Raw genomic sequence first — 21,152 nt, forward strand, 5'->3', positions numbered from 1 at the left:
TGGAGTGGGTAGCCTTTCCCTTCTCCAGGGGATCTTCCCAACCCAGGGATGGAACCCAGGTCTCCCACATTGCAGGTGGATTCTTTACCAGCTGAGCCACAAGGGAAGCCCAGGAATACTGGAGTGGGTAGCCTATCCCTTCTCCAGTGGATATTCCTGACCCAGGAATCGAACTGGGGTCTTCTGCATTACAGGCAGATTCTTTACCAACTGAGCAATGAGGGAGGCTGAGCAATCCTATCCACTTTAGAAACCTTCCAGGGAAGAGTGGTAGACGCCATCACCTTCAATTCTCTTTCATAATCATTGTCTGTAACTCGGTGTATGAATTTGAACTCCCTGGGAAGTCAGCCCCGATCTTCCTCACAATAATCCAACTGTCCCCTGTGGAAGTGGAGGATGGCGGGGAGGAGCCGGAGGAAAAAAAAATCCCTCATCATTTTCTTCGGAAGCCGAGGAAACAGGTTTCGAAGATGGCTTGCCCATTTCCCCAGTCTTTACATATTCTGGATTTTCAAGAGTCATCATCACTTTCATCAAAACAATCAGAAGTCTGCAAAGGTTCCAGTACTGACTTAACTAATGCCCACGTACTCCAAATAGAAACAGGGAGCAGAGTTCCTTTTGCATGTTCTTTTTCTTAACTCAGCTCCAACCTTTTCCCAGACTTTCAAATCTAAGGTCCCTCTTGACAGGAGCCAGCAGCAATATTTATCCACTGCTTGCAACAATTCTAATAATCGCCCTTCACTAATAGAAGCTCCTCCCACTTTTGAGAGCTGTCTTAGTAAACAAATATACAGGCAATGGTGTTCTGCACTCTCAACATTTCCCATTTTAACCCTGATTAAATGCCAGAAGGATTTACCCGTGGGAATTTTCAGAGGCCTCTTAACTATCCCAGGTTCTGCATCGCTGTAGTTTTACTTTCGCTTGTAGCTGTCTTCCGCTCCGGCCCCACGTTGGGCGCCAGTTGTTGCCCTAATGGTCCTGGGAGCGAGCAACAAGAATGAAGACAGAACACGAAATCTGGTACAGTGGGTCAAGGGACCTGCAGCCTCTATTGGCCTGAGGTGCAGAGTCCACTCTGGGTCCAGCTTTTGTTCCTAATTGCAGACTTTCTTTGATCTTATCTTTCTCAAGACACTACACTGACATAGTCTAGATCTCCTTGTTTTTACCCCAGGCCATTCCCTTCTGGGCTAGTCCCAGAAACAGTCAGCAAGTGCTTAAGCAGTGTTCATGCCTGACGCCTTGGTGTTCCAAGGTCCATGCACTCATGATCCCAGCCATACTCCCTTCTGGGTCTGGCCTTGGAGTTTGTAGCAAGGCGATTATTCTAAGAAAAACATGAAATATAATGATTACCATAGTTTCTTAATATATGCTGTTTTTCTAGATTCTATTTCTGTAGAATTTCTCAAGGCTGTGAAAGTACATTATTAGGAATTCCCACTACATTGACCAGCCCAGGAACAGTGTGGGGGACACTCAGGAGTATGAATTCCAGGAGGTGGGGTCATGTTGGAGCCTGTCTGCCACTCGCTTCTAAGTCATCTCTGGATCAGAGAAATCACAGTGAAATTAGGGCTATTAATCTTTTGACATCATCATCATAGTGAAGTCGCTCAGTCCTGTCGACTCTTTTGCGACCCTGTGGACTGTAGCCTACCAAGCTCCTCCATCCATGGGTTTTCCAGGCAAGAGTACTGGAGTGGGGTGCCATTTCCTTCTCCAGGGGATCTTCCTGACCCAGGGATCGAACCTAGGTCTCCCACATTGCAGACAAGGTGCATTACCATCTGAGCCACCAGGGAAGCATCTTTTGACATATATTACAAATATTTCCCCAACTTTTCATTTGTCTTTTAGTTATGGGACTTTGGTCATATGGCAGTTAACTCTGTAGTTAAATCTATTAATATTGTCCTTTATAGTTTCTGACATAAGTTTCTATACACCCTGTGAATTATTAACGTTAAAAAGAAAATGTGGGGAACTTCCCTGGTGGTCCAGGGGCTAAGACTTCACGCTCCCAGTGCAGGGATCCGAGGTTCAGTCCCTAAACAGGGAACTGAATCCGACCTGCTAATAGAACCAGCACGGCCAAACAAATGAAAGACAGAAAGCATAGACTGATTCGGTGAAGGTGTAAGCAGCGTAAGCTTCCCTCTGGCATTTTAACTGGGATCCAAGCCTAAGCAAACGGAGAACTCTTTTGGACACATCATCTAAGCAGTTGCCCATTTATTTAGAAGAGAGGCCTCTAAGGGAGGTTATAGCTTCAACAGGGTTTTTCTAAAACCCCGAGGTCTCCCCTCATTTCACTCTTATCCTTGAGTTTTTAGGTTGAAAAAGAGTATTACATCCTTTTTCCATGTAACAGTAATAAAGGAAACCAGACAGTGAGGAGAACGTGGTCTGTCATCTCCCCACCTTAGCATCTGCTCACACACAAAGCCAAGATGGGGCAGGGCTGATGTTCAGATCAGGCCAGTGTTTGCAATACGTGTCAGCGCAGTCATTCCAGAAGGAAGTTTGGCAGTATATGTGAAAAATTATGAAAACCTCCATGCTTTGGATTCATTCATTTTCTTCTACCAGTGCAGAGAAGAGTTCTGCACATGAAGTTGCTCATTCCAGGATTTTTGTAACAGTGAAAAAACAGAATGTAAATGTGTGGTAATGCCTGCTCATGAAATTACAGTTCTTTTGCTCACAGTATTAGTAGCTACTGAAGATGATAATTAGAAAAAGCAGTATGAGACAGTATGGAAACTTTTTATTGTGTAATGGGGGATAAAAGAAGAATATGGCATTATTATTACAATAACTCTGTTTTTGCAACTGTGTAAAACATTTGTGTGCTTGTGGGAAATGACAAAGAATACATAAAAATTATATTAGTAAAAAAAAAAATTATATTAGTACCAAATGCTACTATGGTGGTCTTAATGCCAAAAAAAAAAAAGAAAAAGATAGATGCGTGCCCTGAGGCCTATTTGAAATTTAAGATCCCTTCAGGGTCTGGGGCTGGAGAGCAGATGCAATCAAGAGGGCTGCTCTAATGCCAACTCCAAGGCCTTCTTGCCCCCAGGGAATTGTTGGCGTCAGACCTCCTCCCTGGGATCTAAACCTCAGCCAGACATGGCGCCCTGGGCTGGAGCAGACCAGATGCTCGGTCAGTTGTGAAGGCTCTCAGAGTCTCCGGGAGAGCCAGGGAGCTGGGCTTAGATGCCACGGAGCTGGGAGGAATGCCCACCCACCCCCACGGGGCTGCTCCAGAGATACCCTTGCTGTGCCTTGCACCCTGGCCCCAGGCCATTCTCGCACTGCCATGCGGGAAACTCAGCCCTGCTGTCCCCAGAGGCCGGATGCCACCCCAGCCAACTCTCCCAAAGATGTGTGTCCCTGTGTGCCTGATTCTTCCCATGGCCCACTGCTGAATCAGTCTCACACGAGCACGTCTGTTTGTCGGCAGGACCGAGAGGTCATCTGCCCGCATGCCCCTCGCTCAGGGGAGCCTGGGAATGCTCAGAGTCTGGCTGCCACTCTGGGAAATGAACACACCGTAGGAAAGCTGTGTCAGGTGTTCATCAGCTCCAGCTGCAGCAGTTGTCCCTTATGGATGGTAGGCCTGCTTGCTGTATTCCATGGCCTCCATGATGAGGGGGCCTTTCAAAATTCAAAACGGACAGGATAAATTGATACAGCTTTTTTACTTACGTATTTCTTTTAAATATTTATTTGTTTGCGCCAGGTCTTAGCTGCAGACGCGGGATCTTTAGTTGCAGCACGTGAGATCTAGTTCTCCAACCAGGGATTGAACCTGGGCCCCCTGCTTTGGGAGCAGAGTCCCAAACACTGGACCTCCAGGGAAGTCCCTATACAGCCTTTTTAGAAAGCAATTTAGTGATATGTATAACGGTCCTAAAAAATATTAACATTCTTTGCCCAGGAATTCTACTTCTGGAGCTCCATACAAGAACACGAACAAAGATTCATGTATCAAAATATCCATCACTGCATTCCTGATCATAGTGGAAAGTAGGAGACAACTAAATGCCAGGCATGGTTAAGGAGGGACTGGTTAAGTCAGAACAGAGGCAGAGGGTCAATCGGGAGCTGATGAGCCCAGGGCGGTGTTTGAATGTTGCCTCTGCGACTTCCCAGTACCTCATGGTGTATCGTTGGGCTTATGACTTATTCTCTCAGTGGCAAAGTGGGTATTGTTTTAGTATCAAATTCATAAGACCATTATGAGAATTAAAAGAGCTGACACATGTAAAATATTTAGAACAGTGCCTGGCACATAGCAAATATTGGGAAAATATTAGCTATTATTGTTATAGTTATTAAAATTGTGTTTATAAAGAATTTACTGACATTCAAACAGTCATAGGGTTTAGTTGAAAAACAGCAGTCAGTCTTATATTGTCAATATGATGTCAGTTATGTAAACAGTGCCCATAAAAGGAGGGCATATCTCAAAACGTCCACAGTTTTTTTAATGTCTGAGTGTAGGGGCTTGTGGATAATTTTAATTCTTTTCCTTTGTTTGTGAAAAAGTGAAAGTCGCTCAGTCGTGTCCCACTCTTTGCAACCCCATGGACTGTACAGCCCATGAAATTCTCCAGGCCAGAATACTGGAGTGGGTAGCCTTTCCCTTCTCCAGGGGGTCTTGCTGAGTTTAGTTTACCAGTTTTCTGCAGAGAACCTATATACCTTCCCTGCTAAAAGAAAGTATTCATGTGCACCTGACACATATGTTTATGTGTTTTTTTAAATTAGTTGATTATTTTAGCTGTTCTGAGTCTTCGTTGCTGCATGGGCTTTTCTCTAGTTGTGAAGCATGCGGGGCTACTCTCTGCTTGCAGCCCGTGGGCTCAGTACTTGTGGCTCGAGGCTTAGTTGCTCCAAGGCATATGGGATCTTCCCAGAGGAGGCGTCGAATCCATGTATCCTTAACCACTGGGCCACCAGGGAAGTTCTGTTTATATTTCCCAAGAGAAATTTCTCGTGAAGACCCGTAGTGATATAAGTGTGGACTGTTTGGGTCGGAACAAAATAGAACACTAGAGAGAGCTGACCTGCTGAGCGTGAAAGGAGAGTTAGAAATTACTTGGACTGGATGGTATTTGGTGCATGTCGTAGGCCCTGACAGGGGCTTTATCTATTTCATTCCCAAAAGGCCCCCAAAGCAGTTCCTGTAGTTGTGCCCATTTTGCTGTGATGAAATGAGGTTTAGAGGTTAAAACCCTTGCCCGGTGGCATAGCCAGTGAGCAGCTGGTCTGGGTGGTTTGGCTCCAGTGTTTGGGACACACCCCCGAACCTTTACCTAACGAGGAATCTGCATGTGATCCATCCTTTTCTTTCCTTCAGTACTGCATACAGATACAGTCTTCCGTGTGATTGTCTTTATGACGGTCTCTAATCTCAGCGAGCTGGCAGAAATGGACATTCCTTGTTTCTCTGCTTTTAGCACACATTCATATTCTTATTTTCACGTATCTGGCTGATATACAAATACCTGCTCTCTTACCCTTTACATCTGCCTTGGCATTTTTATTTGGCCTGGATTATCTGAAATGACATGTTATTGCTTTCATGATAAAATATTTTTATGATTTATTATTCCTATAATTTACATTTTAGCTTAGTAAAATAAACATATGGTTTATGTACTTCACTTATTTTAATAAAATAAATTTCACTTCTCTTAAATATACATTTAATAATAAGTATAAAAATATATGGACTTCCCAGATGGTGCTAGTGGTTCAGAACCCTCCTGCCAATGCAGACGTAAGAGACCGAGGTTTGATCCCTGGGTTGGGAAGATCCCCTGGAGGAGGGCATGGCAACCTGCTCCAGTGTTCTTGCCTGGAGAATCCCATGGACAGAGGAGTCTGGCGAGCTATGGTCCATACAAAGAGTTGGACAGGACTGAAGCAACTTAGCATGCACCTACACACATAAAAATATATATTTAAAAGACGTGAAATTTCTTATGGAGAAATTTTCTATTAAAAAATCTTCCCCCAATAATCTTCCTAATTACAGAGAAGGAATTTGTGTGTTTTTTTTAACCCCCAAGTAACAACTGAGCTAGAGACAGAAGAGAGAGATCAAGTGAGAATTAAAAGATCTTTCAATATATAAACAGTTAATCATTTGCAAGAGTAAACTCTAGCTAAAAAAAAAAAAAAAATGGAGAGCCTGAATGAATCATTTGTCTCACTCCACTGGCAAAAAGGTAAAATGTTGACAGTGGTCAGCTGGTTGGCGGTGATCCTAACCTTTGGTGTTTTAGGGTTTATCCCTCTGCTTGCACTTGACCACGTTCTTCTACCTCTGGCCCTTACTTTGGGACAGGATGGAGTCTGGGGAAGAGGTCAGTTTAGGAGGCAAATAGAAAATGCAGCCCTCCTGACAATAGACAAGCCCAGGTGTGTCTGACTGGTTCCCCAGGAGCCTGGGTGCTGCTGACCACACCCTCTGTGAAACTCTCTTCCCTTGTCGACTGTCCAGTTCTTCCTCCCAGGCCACTCCTTCACCTTCTGTTCCGTGGACTGGTCTGTCTCTGCCCCCCAGGTAAATGTTATCATGCTCTGTAGTAACCCTCTCCACCTGTGACCACCAGGAACCCTGCTTGTTCCCTCGCTTCACCTACCAGCTTTCTGTTCTGAGCCACAAAGCCCTACCAGACACAGCAAGTGCAGTCTCAGTCATTTATTAAGCATCTCCTATGTGTCAATCATTGGATTAGATGCTTTTATTTTTTTAGGTATTGTAATTTATGAACAGTGAAATACACAGGCCTGACATATATAGCTCAGTGCATTTTAAAATTTATTAATTTATTTGGCTGCATTGGGCCATAGCTACAGCACTCAGGATCTTCATTGCTTCATGCGGAATCTTTGCTTACAGCGCACGGACTCTCTAGTTGTAGCTAGAAGGCTCAGTTGCTCTGAGGCATGTGGGATCTTAGTCCCCAACCAGGGGATGAACCCCCATCCCCTGCATTGCAAGGCAGATTCTTAACCACTGGACCACCAGGGAAGTCCCTCCCTTCAGTGCATTTACACAAACATACGTTTACATAACCAACACCAGTATACATCCTTTAAAAATCTCGTGTTGCCTTGAGTTGCCATCCTTATTTTATAGTTGAGGAAACAGGCTGGCAGGAGTTAAGCCATTTGACCAAGGTCCCACGGCTATTTGATCGAGAAACTAGAATTACGATCCAGATTGAACCTTTCTAGGAGATAGTGCTCTGCTTTAGGTGATGGGAACTCACTGTGTTCAAAACTACACTTGGCCCTTCTTCTCTGATTCTGTTAGAGCTGTTGATTCCAAACTGGCCTACCTGAAAAGGCAACTTATGACTCATGTAACTGAAAAGTACAGGCATAAGCTTCAGGCACATCTTGATCAGAGTTCACATGTCACTTGATTTCATGTTTCAACCAGCACCTCTGGACTCTGTTTCCTCAGCTTTGAGTTCAGTATTAGATACACTTTCTCCTTGTAGGGGCAAGAAGGCCTCATTAGCTCCAGCCATACATCCATGTTGCTTCCCAGGCAGGACTAATGGTAAAAGAACCTGCCTGCCAATGCCAATGCAGGAGACGTAAGAGGCTCAGGTTCGACCCCTGGGTTGGAAAGATTCCCCTGGAGAAGGAAATGGCAACCCATTCTAGTATTCTTGCCTGGAAAACTCCATGGACAGAGCCTGGTGGGCTGCAGTCCATGGAGTCGGGCTACATTCCACGGGGTAGCAAAGAGCCGGACACGACTGAGCGATTGAGCACACACATACATACGCATCCGCACATTCACGTCTCACGAGGGAAGAGGAAGGAGGGGAAATACATACTTATGGGTCAGTCAGTATCTTACCTCTACATTTCCCGGGAATTCTGTTAGTCAAAATAGAAAACTCATGTCAGTGCTTTGTCGTAGAGTAAGTAATGCACAATGTAGTGACTTTATAATTATTTTGATAGAAAGGGAATGATGGCTGTTTAAAAAGAGGTTCTATTTGTTCATTTACTTCTCTGAGCATATGGTTCCACTTTTCAAAGACCATTTTTGGCCCTAAAATCCAGATGACAGTGTATAAATATAGGGAAAACACAGGAAAGAAACCACCTCCCAAAACAGCATATTGCCAAAACTAAAAGGAGCACTTACACAGTAAAATTGTACAATAGCTTTTTAAAAAGTAAATGCGTTATAATTAAGTCAGCTAGTCAAGCAAAAATAAAATAATTTCATTGTGAATTGTAAAAACAACAAAAAAGAATGAACTAAGCAGAGGAATTTTTTTTATCCTGCATATCCTTTCCTCATTAAAACAATGGGGGAGGTGGATTTTTTTTTTTTTTTTTGATTAGGTGGAACTATCCATCAAAAAGTAGTTTTCTCCCAAACTGAAATGTTCACTCTTCCTCTCTCCAATGCTTCCAGGGAATGGAAGACATCCTTCGCTGCTTCATCAAAGAGGGCAACGCCGAAATGATCCGCCAGATCGAGTTTATCATCAAGCAGCTCAATGCAGGTCCGTTTACTGCAAGAATCTATCATCTATCTTTTGAGTCTTTCACATGTGCTAGAAAGACACACAGGCTTTCTTCAAGGGACTTGTCCTATCTCAGAGTTCATTCAAGAGGCCTTAAGGAAGCTGGCGTGGTCCAAATGAACAAACAAAAGTTCAGCCAGGTGGTCAAGGCCATGTTGTCTCAAGATCAACAATCTCTTGTCACACTTTTGGCCTAAGTCAACAAAAAAGCATTCAGAAGCAATTGCAGAAACTCTAACTGGAAGTTCTCTTTGTGTGGGCCTCCCCCTCCTAATTACTGTATTTCCCCTGGCTCAGTAGGGTGGCTGTTCTCAAGTCAATGAACCATAATAAAATGGGGCCCAAGGGTCAGATAGTGAAAAAAGATGCCAGTCTTTCCAGAACCATTGTGGAAAGTGAACACATCCTCCCACGTATATCCACTCCAGAAGAATCCATGTTGCCAACCAACTACCCGGGACGATATTTCTTCCTTTCTTTCATTACTGCGACCACCCACCTGAATCCCATAAGCAAGAAAGGAAGCCTTGGATGGGACCAGGTGGTGGGGAGTCTCTTAGCTCTTTCTGTGGCTTCCTGATGCCTTGATCCTGACTGGTACGTGTGCCAGAGGCACCTGGTGCTGCTTAGGTCCTGGGCCAAGTTTGTCACTTACGTCTTTTCTGCACGCCCTCATCCCATCACTGAACATCCAGGTGCATAGATCCTGTTTCTTACTTGAGTGGAGGTAAGAAATGAATCATCTGTTCCCTGCTCTAACCCCAGGGCCAGGTTTGACCAAGGCCAAGCAAAAGGGAGATGCCCAAAGTCCTTCCCCGGAGGACGCCACAGATGGCTCTCCCAGGTTCACAGCCAAGGCTGAACCAGGCAGTCACCTGGAGAGATCTGAAAACCCCCAAGGCAGCACCCCATGGCAATTAAATCAGAACCTCTGGGGGAGCCCCAGAGGAGAAATAGTGTTTAAAACTCCTAGGCGATTCCCATATGCAGACAAGGTGGCGCCTCCCTCCCTTGGACAGACACAGAAGTGAGGAGGCACAGGAGGAGGTTAGAGGGCTCCCCAGCAACAGAAGGTGGTTGGGAGAGCAGCTGGTGAGGTTAAACCTCTGCTGTCTTCAGACGGGGGGACCCATTTCCATTCAGACCTCCTCCCCTTTGGTTATTATGGCAAGCTAGATTCATCCCAAGTTCAGGTGAGCAACAAATAGAACTATATTTTCTGCAGTTGCTGTATTTCTGACTTCCATTCTGCTAGGCAGGCATGTTGAAAAATAATCATAAAATGATTTTTTATAAATAAAATAATAATATATAAATAATAAAATATAAAAATATAAATAATAAAAGTAATAATAAATAAATAAAAGGGAGCCGAGGTTGCTCCCTAACATTCTCTGGGTCTGCAACAGTTTGGGAAGGTGGGGGAATGCTGGAGAAGTTGTTGCCTGTCTGCTCTGTGGTCACTGACTGAGACCTCCCTCCCAGGCCAGGGGTCCTCTGCAGGGTCAGGGTCAGGTTCTGGTTGGGAACCTTCTTCAGGGCTGATTTTTGTCAAGACACACTTCTGTGTCCTTTTCAATATTCTCTTCCCGGGCAGCCAAGAAGCATGGTGTCTTGTCTCCCTGGCCAAGAAGCACCTCTTTTTCTAACACAGAGCTAGCTCTTGGACCAGCGTGCTAATGGATGTGAGGAGGAAGGGTCAGTCTACTGTTGTGTAAGGGATGCGCTTTGGCAGGAAGTTGTCGTGGATGGAGCTAAAGCCTTACAACCTTGTGTATTTTGGACAAACTTGGGATCTACCTGCTCAGGTCCGGAAATTCCAGTTTAAATAGAGGGCCTACAGTAGTTCTTTTTCGTCTCAAGCACGGAAGCTGTTCTGTATCCATCAGGCAGTGGAAGGACCCCAGAGAGGATTACCCAGGAGTCTGCTGCTTTATAACCAAATTAGAAAAATCATTGAACATTTGGGTGGAGGATCAGAAACACACACACAAATACCTTAGGATACGTGTCATAGGCATCAAGTCAGAATGAATCTGTAAGCATTGTGCTGAAACCTAGAAGAGGGAGAGCTAGAGAGTTTTCATCCAGTCCAGGGTCCATCCTCAAGGGGAAATTAATAGCAGGGCTTCCCTGGCGGCTCAGCAGTAAAGAAGCCACCTGCAATGCAGGTGGTGCAAGTTCAGTCCCTGGTTTGGGAGGATCCCCTGGAGAAGAAAATGGCAACCCCCTCCAGTATTCTTGCCTGGGGAATCCCGTGAACAGAGGAGCCTGGTGGGCTGCATGCCAGGGGGTCGCAAAGAGTCGGACACGACTTAGCGAATAAACAACAGTGAAGCACAGGAGCCTTCAGGAGCTCAGCCTGCCGGGACCACTAGCCTGCCCTCTGGAAAATGGTGGGATTTAGAAATAGGTGTAGTTCGAATCTCAACTCTCACTTACTGGGAATGTTACCATAATGTGTCTTTTATCCTCCATGCCTCTGTTTGCTCCGTGCTATAAAACAGATAAAAGTCAACAAACTCTACTGAAGATTAAGTCAAATCGCATGTGTGACACCATCTAGAATAATGCTTAGCAATAATATTGATACTAGTCTACTTTCTTCCTCCAAAATTACTCTCAAAATATATGTTGGCTTTAATTTTTCTCATGCCACGACTAGTGTGTGCTGACAAAAATGGAGAGAGATATTTATAACTGCTTAGCATAATATCAAACTATGCTGAAATGGTACCAGGAACAGGATTGTTTTGCTGTAACCTAACTCTCAAGAGGAGCTTCCCAGGTGGCTCAGTGGTAAAGAATCCACCTGGGATGCAGGAGATTCGGGTTTGATCCCAGGATCAGGAAGATCCCCTGGAGTAGGAAATGGCTACCCACTCCAGTATTCTTGCCTGGGAAATCCCATGAACAGAGGAGTCTGGTGGGCTACAGTTCATGGGATCACGAAAGTGTCAGACATGACTGAGAGACTAAAACAACAATAACTCTCAGAAGGGTATTTACACATCTCTGCAGTAGTTGAAGGATTTTGTTGACCCAGGCTCCCAACTGTGGTTATAGTTATTCATTGACTTTTTTTTCCCTTTGTAGAAGAGCTACTGGATGGTGTTCTTGAATCTGATGATGATGAAGATGAAGATGATGAAGTAAGTTGGAGGCTCTTCACACCATATAGAAAGCTTGGGCCAACTCTGCTGAGTCTTTTCTTTGCCTTGAAAAGTTAGCCTGGAAATGGAGATTTCAGTCCCTGCTGCGTTACTTCTCATGATTCTGTGGGTCAGCTAGAGCTCAGGGGGGTGGCCTCTCTTGGTGTGTCTGGTAGCTGTATCCAGGTGTCCAAGCTGGCATCCTGTCCTCCACATTCCCTCTCCATGTGGCCTCTAATCCCTCAGTTGTCCAGCCTGGACTTCCATATTGGTTGGGGACTGGGCTCCAAGGGGAAAAAAGTGGAAGCTTCCAGCCCTTATGTGGGCTCAGCAGTCTCAGAACATCACTGCTGCTCCGGGTGCTGGCCGACCCGCCCACATGGGGGGCAGCAGTTAGACCCCACCCACACAACGGGCAGGGCGGGAGGACTCGGGGGTGGCGTCTTTGGAGATATTGGCCTTGCCTTGGTGGGTTCGCTGCATTCAACAGGAGATACCACTCTCTACAGCACTGGGGTTGATGGGAGGTTGAAAGATGACAGGTCTTGAGCCGGGTTGTTTGCTCTGAAGGGGTGAGAGTCTGGCCTGTCTCCCTCATGGGCGGGAACCTTGGCCCAGGGAGAATTGGTTCAGAGCCGGCAGACGAACCCCTTGGCCCAGTCATTTGCATTCCTTTGTTGTGGGTTTCCTCAGCTGTGAGGTCTGCTCACCTGTGTTTTTTAGAGCATGAAGGTTCAGGAGTCTGAGCGGGCCTTGTGAAGTGGTGTGAGTGAGAATGGTGACTCATGAGCTGCAGAGCTTTTTCATTATTTTTCCTTCAGAACTAAAAAGCCAGATGTGGTAATAAGTTCTCTGTGGAAATAAGTGCTTTTCTTCTATTTTGTGGGGCACATTTATTCCTGAAATGAATGCTGGAAGATGTATTGCTATTTGGAGTTGTGGGCTGTCCGTTTAAAAGGTGTGTAAAGGCGAGGTTTTTTGTTCATTAACGGCATTAGTTGGGGGAGAGAGTTCATTTAAAAGCCCTCAACCTAAGAGGGCGGCTCCACCAAAGATGGGGACAGACCTGTGAGAGAGTGTCCCACTGCAGCCAGCCTCCTGCCTGCCGTTTTCCTAATGGGCTGTAGGTGGCGCCAGCGGGTGCTCCTGCTCCCTGCAGTTCTGGCGGCCCAGCCAGCACCTTCTCCAGGCCCCTTCCTTTCAAAGGTGCATCCAGATAAGGCAGGAGGCCAGCCTCAGGTCACACGGAGTTGATGGCAGTAAAATCTGGTTTAGAACAGGCATCGGCAGACCTTTTCTACAAGGAGGAAACTTGTGAATGTTTTAGCTTTGCAGGCCACACAGTTTCATTCACCCAGATGGACCATTGTAACACAAAGTAGCCATGGACAATAAATAAATGCATGAACGTGGCTGTGTTCCCATAAATCTTTTTTCAGTGTGTCCTAAAGTTTGAATTTCGTATAATTTTTGTGTCATTAATATTTTTTCAAATATTTTAAAATGTGAAAACCATTCTTAGTTTACTGGCCTTACAACAACAGACACCTTGGCCCACAGGCCGCTGTTTGCCAACCCCGGAGAGGACTCAGCTCCCGGACTCACTGGGGCTTCTCAGCACTATGACAAAATACCATCTGTGTGCCTGGGCCTTCAGCACCGTTTTATATTTTGAGTTAACATCTTAATTATTTCATTCCAATAACTTTTTGTCCACATAAAGCTTCCCTAAAGATCTGGTTTTGTTCCCCCTGTTATCTCTTTGGGGTCGTTTTCTTTTCTTACTATTAACCCTTTTGTTTTTGTACTGCGTGGGAAATTTCATTTGGTTCGACTATTCTGTTAATGGTGGAATTTCAACTTTTGCAATTTCCCTGTGGAAGTTAGAGTAGACGATAGCTAAGTTATAGTTTTAGTAGACTATAACTACAATTAAAAAGTGATAGTAGACTATAACTATAGAACTACAGTTATAGTCTACTGTAAATTAGAGAACAGAGAGATCTTTTAGCTTTCTGAACTTTTTGCCATTCTGTGCAGATTTTTATTTTAGGAAGATAGTGTATGGGGACTTCCCTCGCACTCCCAATGCAGGGGCCCCAGGTTTGATCCCTGGTCAGAGAACTAGATCCCACATGCCACAACTAAGACCCAGTGCAGACACATAAATAAACTTTTTTTGTTTTAAATAGAAAAGAAAGAAGATAGTGTGTGAAAATATTTGTTGTGATAACTAGAATTTTCAGAAGATCCTTGAAAGGGTTTAGTTGGAAAATTATAAAGAAAGGACCTGTCATTTGGGGCCAAAACTTGACTCTCTGTGATGAGCTCAAGTCAGCATATTCTGGGCTTATCCTCCCCCTTGGTCCTGACTCTCGCTGTGGAGGATTAGCCAGGACAACCTGACAAGGAATGAGCAGGTCTATATTTCACTCAGCTTCCCCCAAGGCCAGATGTTATTTTTTTAAGTGGGGTGTGTGGTTCGGAGAAAGTGAAGGGTGCTTAGACTAAAGAAAAATCTCCAAAAAGCATCTGTGCAAGTCACACTGCTGTTGGAATGTGGCTGTCACTTCCCAAGGTGATGACTTTGAAGGAGACGGCAAAATTATTTAAACCCCAAACACAGATAACGAAGACTGTTTTCAGTTAGCTGCCAGTGCCTCTAAAGGTAAAATGGCTCTAGGAGGGGCTGAAGGCCGGGGTGGATCATGGCTGCCTCGTCTGACACTGAGCTGAAATCTGTGCCCTTGTGACTTTGGCCACTAGTCTGCCCCGCTGAAGACTCTCAAGGATCCCCATGTGCATAATCTGATTTTTCTTATTTCTAAAAATATAATTACTTGCCCTGGTGTATTAGCACTTATTTAGTTATGTCTGAATATATATACATTTACATACCAACATAAAAAGCTTTTTAACTTGAGTAAAGTACAGACTGTCTAGGCTGTGACGTCAAGTGGAAAATGGAAATTGCAAAGTAACGTATGAGTCTGAGTCAACTTCAGAAAAGCAAACTTATAAACACACATCCTGATGAATTATATATCTGTGTATATACACATAGCAGAAAGGTGTGGAAGTTACACCCTCTTTGTTGACACTGGAAGTTTCCCGGGTGAGGGCCAGGGATGAGGAAGTGTGGATGAGAGGAGAAGAGAGGCCCAGATGAGCAGGCTCACCAGTGAGGTGAGGAGTGAAAAAGGCACCTGGAATTAATGGACAGAGGTCAGTTGCTGAGCATTTGTGAAGACTTAATGGGGCAAAAGCCAAAGTGAATAGTTGTGGAGCGAGTGGGACGTGAGAAAATGGAGCTAATAAGTAATAATACAGCTCTTTCCACTGAGTTGGCTGTGAGCAGGGGAAGAGAGTTGGATCGTGGTTGAACAGGGCATTTTTGTTGTGTTTTCATTTGGGAAATATCCAAGCATGTTAAAATGCCATTGGGAAGGATTCATTTGAGAGGGAAAGGTTGAACAAGAGAGTGAGAGGAGAGAGGGTGGCATCAGAAGAACAGGTGTTTCAATTATTTTCAAAATTGTCTACACTCTTCTTAGCCCATTTAAAGCTCCAGAGGAGAAAAACTATCACTAGATAAGCTTGAGTAGTACGGACAAGAGACTGGACAGATGACAACTACTGTTTAAGGATTCCGATGTATTTCACCTAGTGCTTGAAGAAATGTGTTATTATCTAATACAATTTATTTTATGTTGAACATATATAATATGTTCCCAAAGGGTGAATCTTTCTTGTTGTTTAGGTGCTAAGTCATGCTGGACTCTTTTTTGACTCCATGGACCATAGCCCACCAGGCTCCTCTGTCCATGGGATTTCCCAGGCAAGAATACTGGAGTGGGTTGCCATTTCCTACTCCAGGGGATCTTCCTGATGCAGGGATCAAACCTGCATCTCCTGCATTGGCAGGCAGATTCTTTACCACTGAGCCACCAGGGCAGCCCCATATGAATCATTAAGAGCCCTGATTCCAGTATTCTCACCACAAAAGGCTCAGGTTTTCTTACAGTTTGAGGTGAGTTCCTTGTGTCTAGCTCCTCCGTGGCTTTCTAAGTGGAGATGAAAGGCCTTTCTGTGCTAATCCAGAAGATTGATTTTAAGATAAATATTGTTCCCTCTTAACAAAGTAGATTGAAAGACCAGGTTAGCTCAGCCATGAACATTTACTTGCTGGTTGCCATGAAAGTGACAATCATGTGCTCAGCAGTTTCTTTCTCAGCAGGCATCTCAAATCTAAAAGCCATTAACTTGTTTATTCCACAGATATTAATATTTTTAATTATTTATTTTAATTGGAGGATAATTACCTGCAATATTGTGATGGTTTTTGCCATACATCAACATGAATCAGCTGCAGGTATATATGTGTTCCCCCCATCTTGACCTCCCCCCACCTCCCGGTGGTCCCAGAGCACTGGCTTTCGGTGCCCTGTTTCATGCATCGAACTGGCACTGGTCATTTATTTTACATATGGTAATGTATGTGTCTCAGTGCTATTCTCGCAAATGCTATTCTCCCACCCCTGCCTTCTCCCACTGAGTTCAAAAGTCTGTCTTCTACATCTGTGTCTTCCTTGCTGCCCTGCATGTAGGATCGTCGGTACTGTCTTTCCAAATTCCATATATATGTGTTAATGTATATGCATTAATGTACAGTATTTGTCTTTCTCCTTATGAATTACTTCATCCTGTATAACAGGCTCCAGGTTCATCTGCCTCACTAGAACTGACTCCAGTGAGTTCCTTTTCATAGCTGAGTAATACTCCACTGTGTACATGAAAAGATGCTCAACATCACTCATTATTAGAGAAATGCAAATCAAAACCACAATGAGATATCTCCTCACACTGGTCAGAACGGCCATCATCAAAAAGTCTACAAACAATAAATGCTGGAGAGGGTGTAGAGAAAAGGGAACCCTCTTACACTGTTGGTGGAAATGCAAACTGGTACAGCCATTCTTGAGAACAGTGTGGAGATTCCTTAAAAAACTGGGAATAGAACTACCTTATGACACAGCAATCCCACTGCTGGGCATTTACCCCAAGGAAACCAGAATTGAAAGAGACACATGTACCACAAATATTAATATTTCAGGGCCTTAAAATAACATTATACCAGGAAGTAATGGGGAAAAGATCCAAAAGAAATTTAAAAGGGGATCTATGGTTTTAAATGCCTCCAAGAGTTTGAAATCTAGATGGTTGCTGTTCAGTTGCTCAGTCGTGTCTGACTCTTCATGACCCCATGGACTGCAGCATACCAGGCTTCCCTATTCTTCACTATCTCCCAGAGTTTGCTCAAACTCATGCCCATTGAGTTGATGATGCCATCCAACCATCTCATCCTCTATCACCCCTTTCTCTTCCCGCCCTCAATCTTTCCCAGCACCAGGGTCTTTTCCAGTAAGTCGGCTTTTCACATCAGGTGGACAAAGTATTGGAGCTTCAGCTTCAGCATCAGTCCTTCCAATGAATATTCAGGACTGATTTCCTTTAGGATTGACTGGTTGGATCTACCTGCTGTCCAAGGAACTCTCAAGAGTCTTCTCCAACACCACAGTTCACAAGCATCAATTCTTCGGCACTTGCCCTTCTTTATGGTCCAGCTCTCACATCCATACATGACTACTGGAAAAACCTTAGCTTTGACTATACAGACCTTTGTTGGCAAAGTAATGTCTCTGCTTTTTAATATGCTGTCTAGGTCCCCGGGGGCTCAGACAGTAAAGAATCTGCCTGCAATACAGGAGATGCAGGTTTGATCCCTTGGTAGGAAGATCCCCTGGAGTAAGGAGAATGGCTACCCATTCCAGTATTCTCGCCTGGAGAAATCCATGGACAGAGGAGCGGGGCAGGCCACAGTCCATGGGGTCCCAAAAAGTGGAACACAGCTGAGCGACGGCCATACGTACCACCCTGAACTTGCCCAGTGTAGTCTGATTTCAGAAGCTAAGGAGTCATGAGTGCCTGGTTAGTACTTGGATGGGAGGTGAACATTTTCACTTTCACTAGGTTTGTCGTAGCTTTTCTTCCAAAGAGCAAATGTTTATTAATTTTGTGGCTGCAGTCACTATCCACAGTGATTTTGGAGCCCAAGAAAATAAAATCTCTCACTGTTTCCACTTTTCCCTCATCTGTTTGCCATGAAATGATGGGACCGGATGCCACGATCTTAGTTTTTTGAATGTTGAGTTTTAAGCCAGCTTTTTCACTCTGGTTTTTCACCCTCATCAAGAGGCTCTTGAGTTCCTCTTCACTTTCTGTTTTTAGAGTGGTATCATCTGCATGTCTGAGGTTGTTGATATTTCTCCCAGCAATCTTGATTCCAGCTTATGAGTCATCCAGCCAGGCATTTTGCATGACGTACTCTGCATAGAAGTTAAATAAGCAGGATGACAATGTACAGCCTTGACATACTCCTTCCCAATTTTGAACCAGTTCATTGTTCCGTATCCGGTACTGACTGTTGCTTCTTGACCTGCATACAGGTTTCTCAGGAGGCAGGTCAAGTGGGTCTAGTATTCCCATCTCTTTAAGAATCTTCCACAGTTTGTTGTGATCCACAGAGTCAAAGGCTTTAGCATAGTGAATAAAGCAGATGTAGATGTTTTTCTGTAATTCTCTTGCTTTTTCTATGGTCCAACGGATGTTGACAATTTGATCTCCAGTTCCTCTGCGTTCTCTAAATCCAGCTTGAACATCTGGAAGTTCTTGGTTCACGTATTGTTGAAGCCTAGCTTGAAGGATTTCGAGCATGACCTTGCTAACATGTGAGATGAGCGCAGTTGTGTGGTAGTTTGAACATTCTTTGGGATTGCCTTTCTTTGTAATTGGAATGAACACCTTTTCCAGTCCTGTGGCCACTGCTAAGTTTCCCAAATTTGCTGGCATATTGAGTGCAGCACTTTCACAGCATCATCTTTTAGAATTTGAAATAGCTCAGCTGGAATTTCGTCACCTCCACTAGCTTTGTTCGTAGCAATGCTTCCTAAGGCCCACTTGACATCACACTCCAGGATGTCTGGCTCTAGGTCAGTGACCACATCATGGTTATCCGAATCATTAAGACCTTTGTTGTATAGTTCTGTGTATTCTAAAATCTAGATAGGTGAGATAATAAAGACCCTGATAATAGCTTGTGTATCCTCACCAGTGCTCTGGGTACCTGTCTTGGCACTATTCACTCATTTACTCCTCACAACAACCCCGTGATAAGTACTGTTACTGTTCCATTTCACATTTGAGGAAACAGAATATGTCACTTGCCTGGTTCACACAGCTGATGAGTTAAGTGATGGAGCCAGGAATCAACCCAGGTGGTTTGACTTGACAGTCCATGCTGTTAACCACTACAAGATTTTGTCTCCCGTGAGATATATAGATATATATATATATATATATATATAAATATAAAAACAGTCGTGTCCGAGTCTTTGTGACCCATGGACTGTAGCCTACCAGGCTTCTCCATCCATGGGATTTTCCAGGCAAGAATACTGGAGTGAGTTGCCATTTCCTTCTCCAGGAGATCTTCCCAACCCAGGGATTGAACCCCGGTCTCCCACATTGTAGGCAGATGCTTTACTGTCTAAGCCACCAGGGAAGTCATATATAAACACACACACACATATATATTTATATATATAAACAGTTAGCAAGTAATAGAAAATAAATAAACACTCATAGCTTCATGAATGTGGTAGAACCAGGAAGTGTTACAGAAATTCTAAGTACTCAGAGAAAACTGGAAAGTGGCTGTCTGGACAGGGCTTTGCCTCGCCGAGGGTGAAGGGTGGGTGGAATGGACTGCTGAAGAGAAGGATGTGGTCAGGAAAGTAGGAAAGGCATCTTCCAGGGGAGACAGCATGAGCTTTGTCCTTGCCTCTCCCCAGCGCACATCGACACCCCCTGAAACCCATATTCACCACCTAGTATGTGTATATGCTTTCATACTTCGCTGATAAGATACACACAGAAAGAACACACATACAGGTACACATGTTCATGTGTGTTTTTGTCAGGATTTGTTTTACACAATGAGATAACACAGAAATACAAGCACACGCATCCTCAGGGTCGCCTTTTTCCCTTGTTGATATCTTTTGGAAATCCCTCTAAGCCAGCCAGCATCACAACTGATTCTTTTTAATGCTGTGAACTCGTGCAGTCTCCCCAATACTTGCTACTTCAAACAATACCTCAGTTAACATTTTTGTAAATATATCCTTTTTTATTTACATGGGTTTTTTTTGCTGGGTTGAAGTGTATGTGTGTTTTAATTGTAATACATTTTTCTAAATTGCTTTTTAGAAAGAAAGAAAGTGAAGTCACTCAGTTGTGTCCGACTCTTTGCAACCCCATGGATGGTAGCATGCCAACCTTCTCCATCCATGGGATTTTCCAGGCAAGAATACTGGAGTGGGTTTGCCATTTCCTTTTCCAGGGGATCTTCCCAACCCAGGGATCAAACCTGGGTCTCCCACACTGCAGACAGACTCTTTACTGTCTGAGCCACCAGGGAAGCTTTTTAGAAAGGCTGTAACAATTCAGATTTTGCTAGCAGAGCAGGAGAGGAGGCTTTCCTTCCATTTCCCTCCAGTGGTAGGTGTCATGACTCTTTGTATTTTTGCTTATTTAATGGTGGCTTCCCTGGTGGATTAGATGGTAAAGAATCTGCCTGCAGTGCAGGAGACCCAGATTCAATCCCTGGGTTGGGAAAATTCCCCTGGAGAAGGGAATGGCTACCCACTCCAGTATTCTTGCCCGGAGAACTCCATGGACAGAGGAGCCTGGCAGGCTACAGTCCACAGGCTCCCAAAAAGCTGGAAACAACTGAGGGACTAACAGTTAAAGGATAATGGTGGTAAGGTGCTAGCTATCTCATTATTTTAATTTTGCATCCCATGAGTAGTGAGTTTGAGTGTCTTTATGTTTATCAGAGTGGATATTTGGATTTGCTATGCTGTATTTTCCCATTTCTGTCCTTTCTCTATTTTTAAAATTGCATTTGTCTTTCCAGGTCAGCTCATATGGATTCTCTGTATATTATAGATAATGATCCTTCTTCACCTTAGTTGCAAATATTTTAAAATGTATCTTTTACCTTTTGACATATTTTTATAACTGCTTTTGTCATAAATCTTAAAAAACAACCTTTTTAATGATTGTACTATTTTTGGTTGTGCTGGGCCTTCATTGCTGCGTGCAGGCTTTCCCTAGTTGCAGTGTTTTGTTGCAGAGGCTTCTCTTGTTGCGGGGCAGACCCTGGGTGTGAGGGCTTCAGTACTTGTGGTTCATGGGCTTAGTTGCTCCATGGCTTGTGGAATCTTCCCCAGCCAGGGTTCAAACCTGTGTTCCCTGCATTGGCAGGCGGATTCTTATCCACTGTACC

At 44.2% G+C, this 21,152-nt stretch overlaps 1 protein-coding gene across 8 annotated transcripts in view; it reads left to right on the plus strand.

The window, feature by feature from the left end:
- ARMC9 (armadillo repeat containing 9) overlaps positions 1 to 21,152 on the plus strand; it is a 179,153-nt gene that overhangs the window by 79,472 nt on the left and 78,529 nt on the right. For all 8 annotated transcript variants that reach the window (XR_011562129.1, XM_070773908.1, XM_019978475.2 and 5 more), the window contains 2 exons: positions 8,480 to 8,570; positions 11,688 to 11,743. Coding sequence is in view for 7 of the 8 variants with exons in the window: in XM_070773908.1 (XP_070630009.1) it covers positions 8,480 to 8,570; positions 11,688 to 11,743 (147 nt within the window). In the remaining variant the exon portion in view is untranslated. The remainder of the gene's footprint in view (positions 1 to 8,479; positions 8,571 to 11,687; positions 11,744 to 21,152) is intronic.

Source organism: Bos indicus, chromosome 2 (assembly GCF_029378745.1).
Source record: "Bos indicus isolate NIAB-ARS_2022 breed Sahiwal x Tharparkar chromosome 2, NIAB-ARS_B.indTharparkar_mat_pri_1.0, whole genome shotgun sequence".
Taxonomy (NCBI): domain Eukaryota; kingdom Metazoa; phylum Chordata; class Mammalia; order Artiodactyla; family Bovidae; genus Bos; species Bos indicus.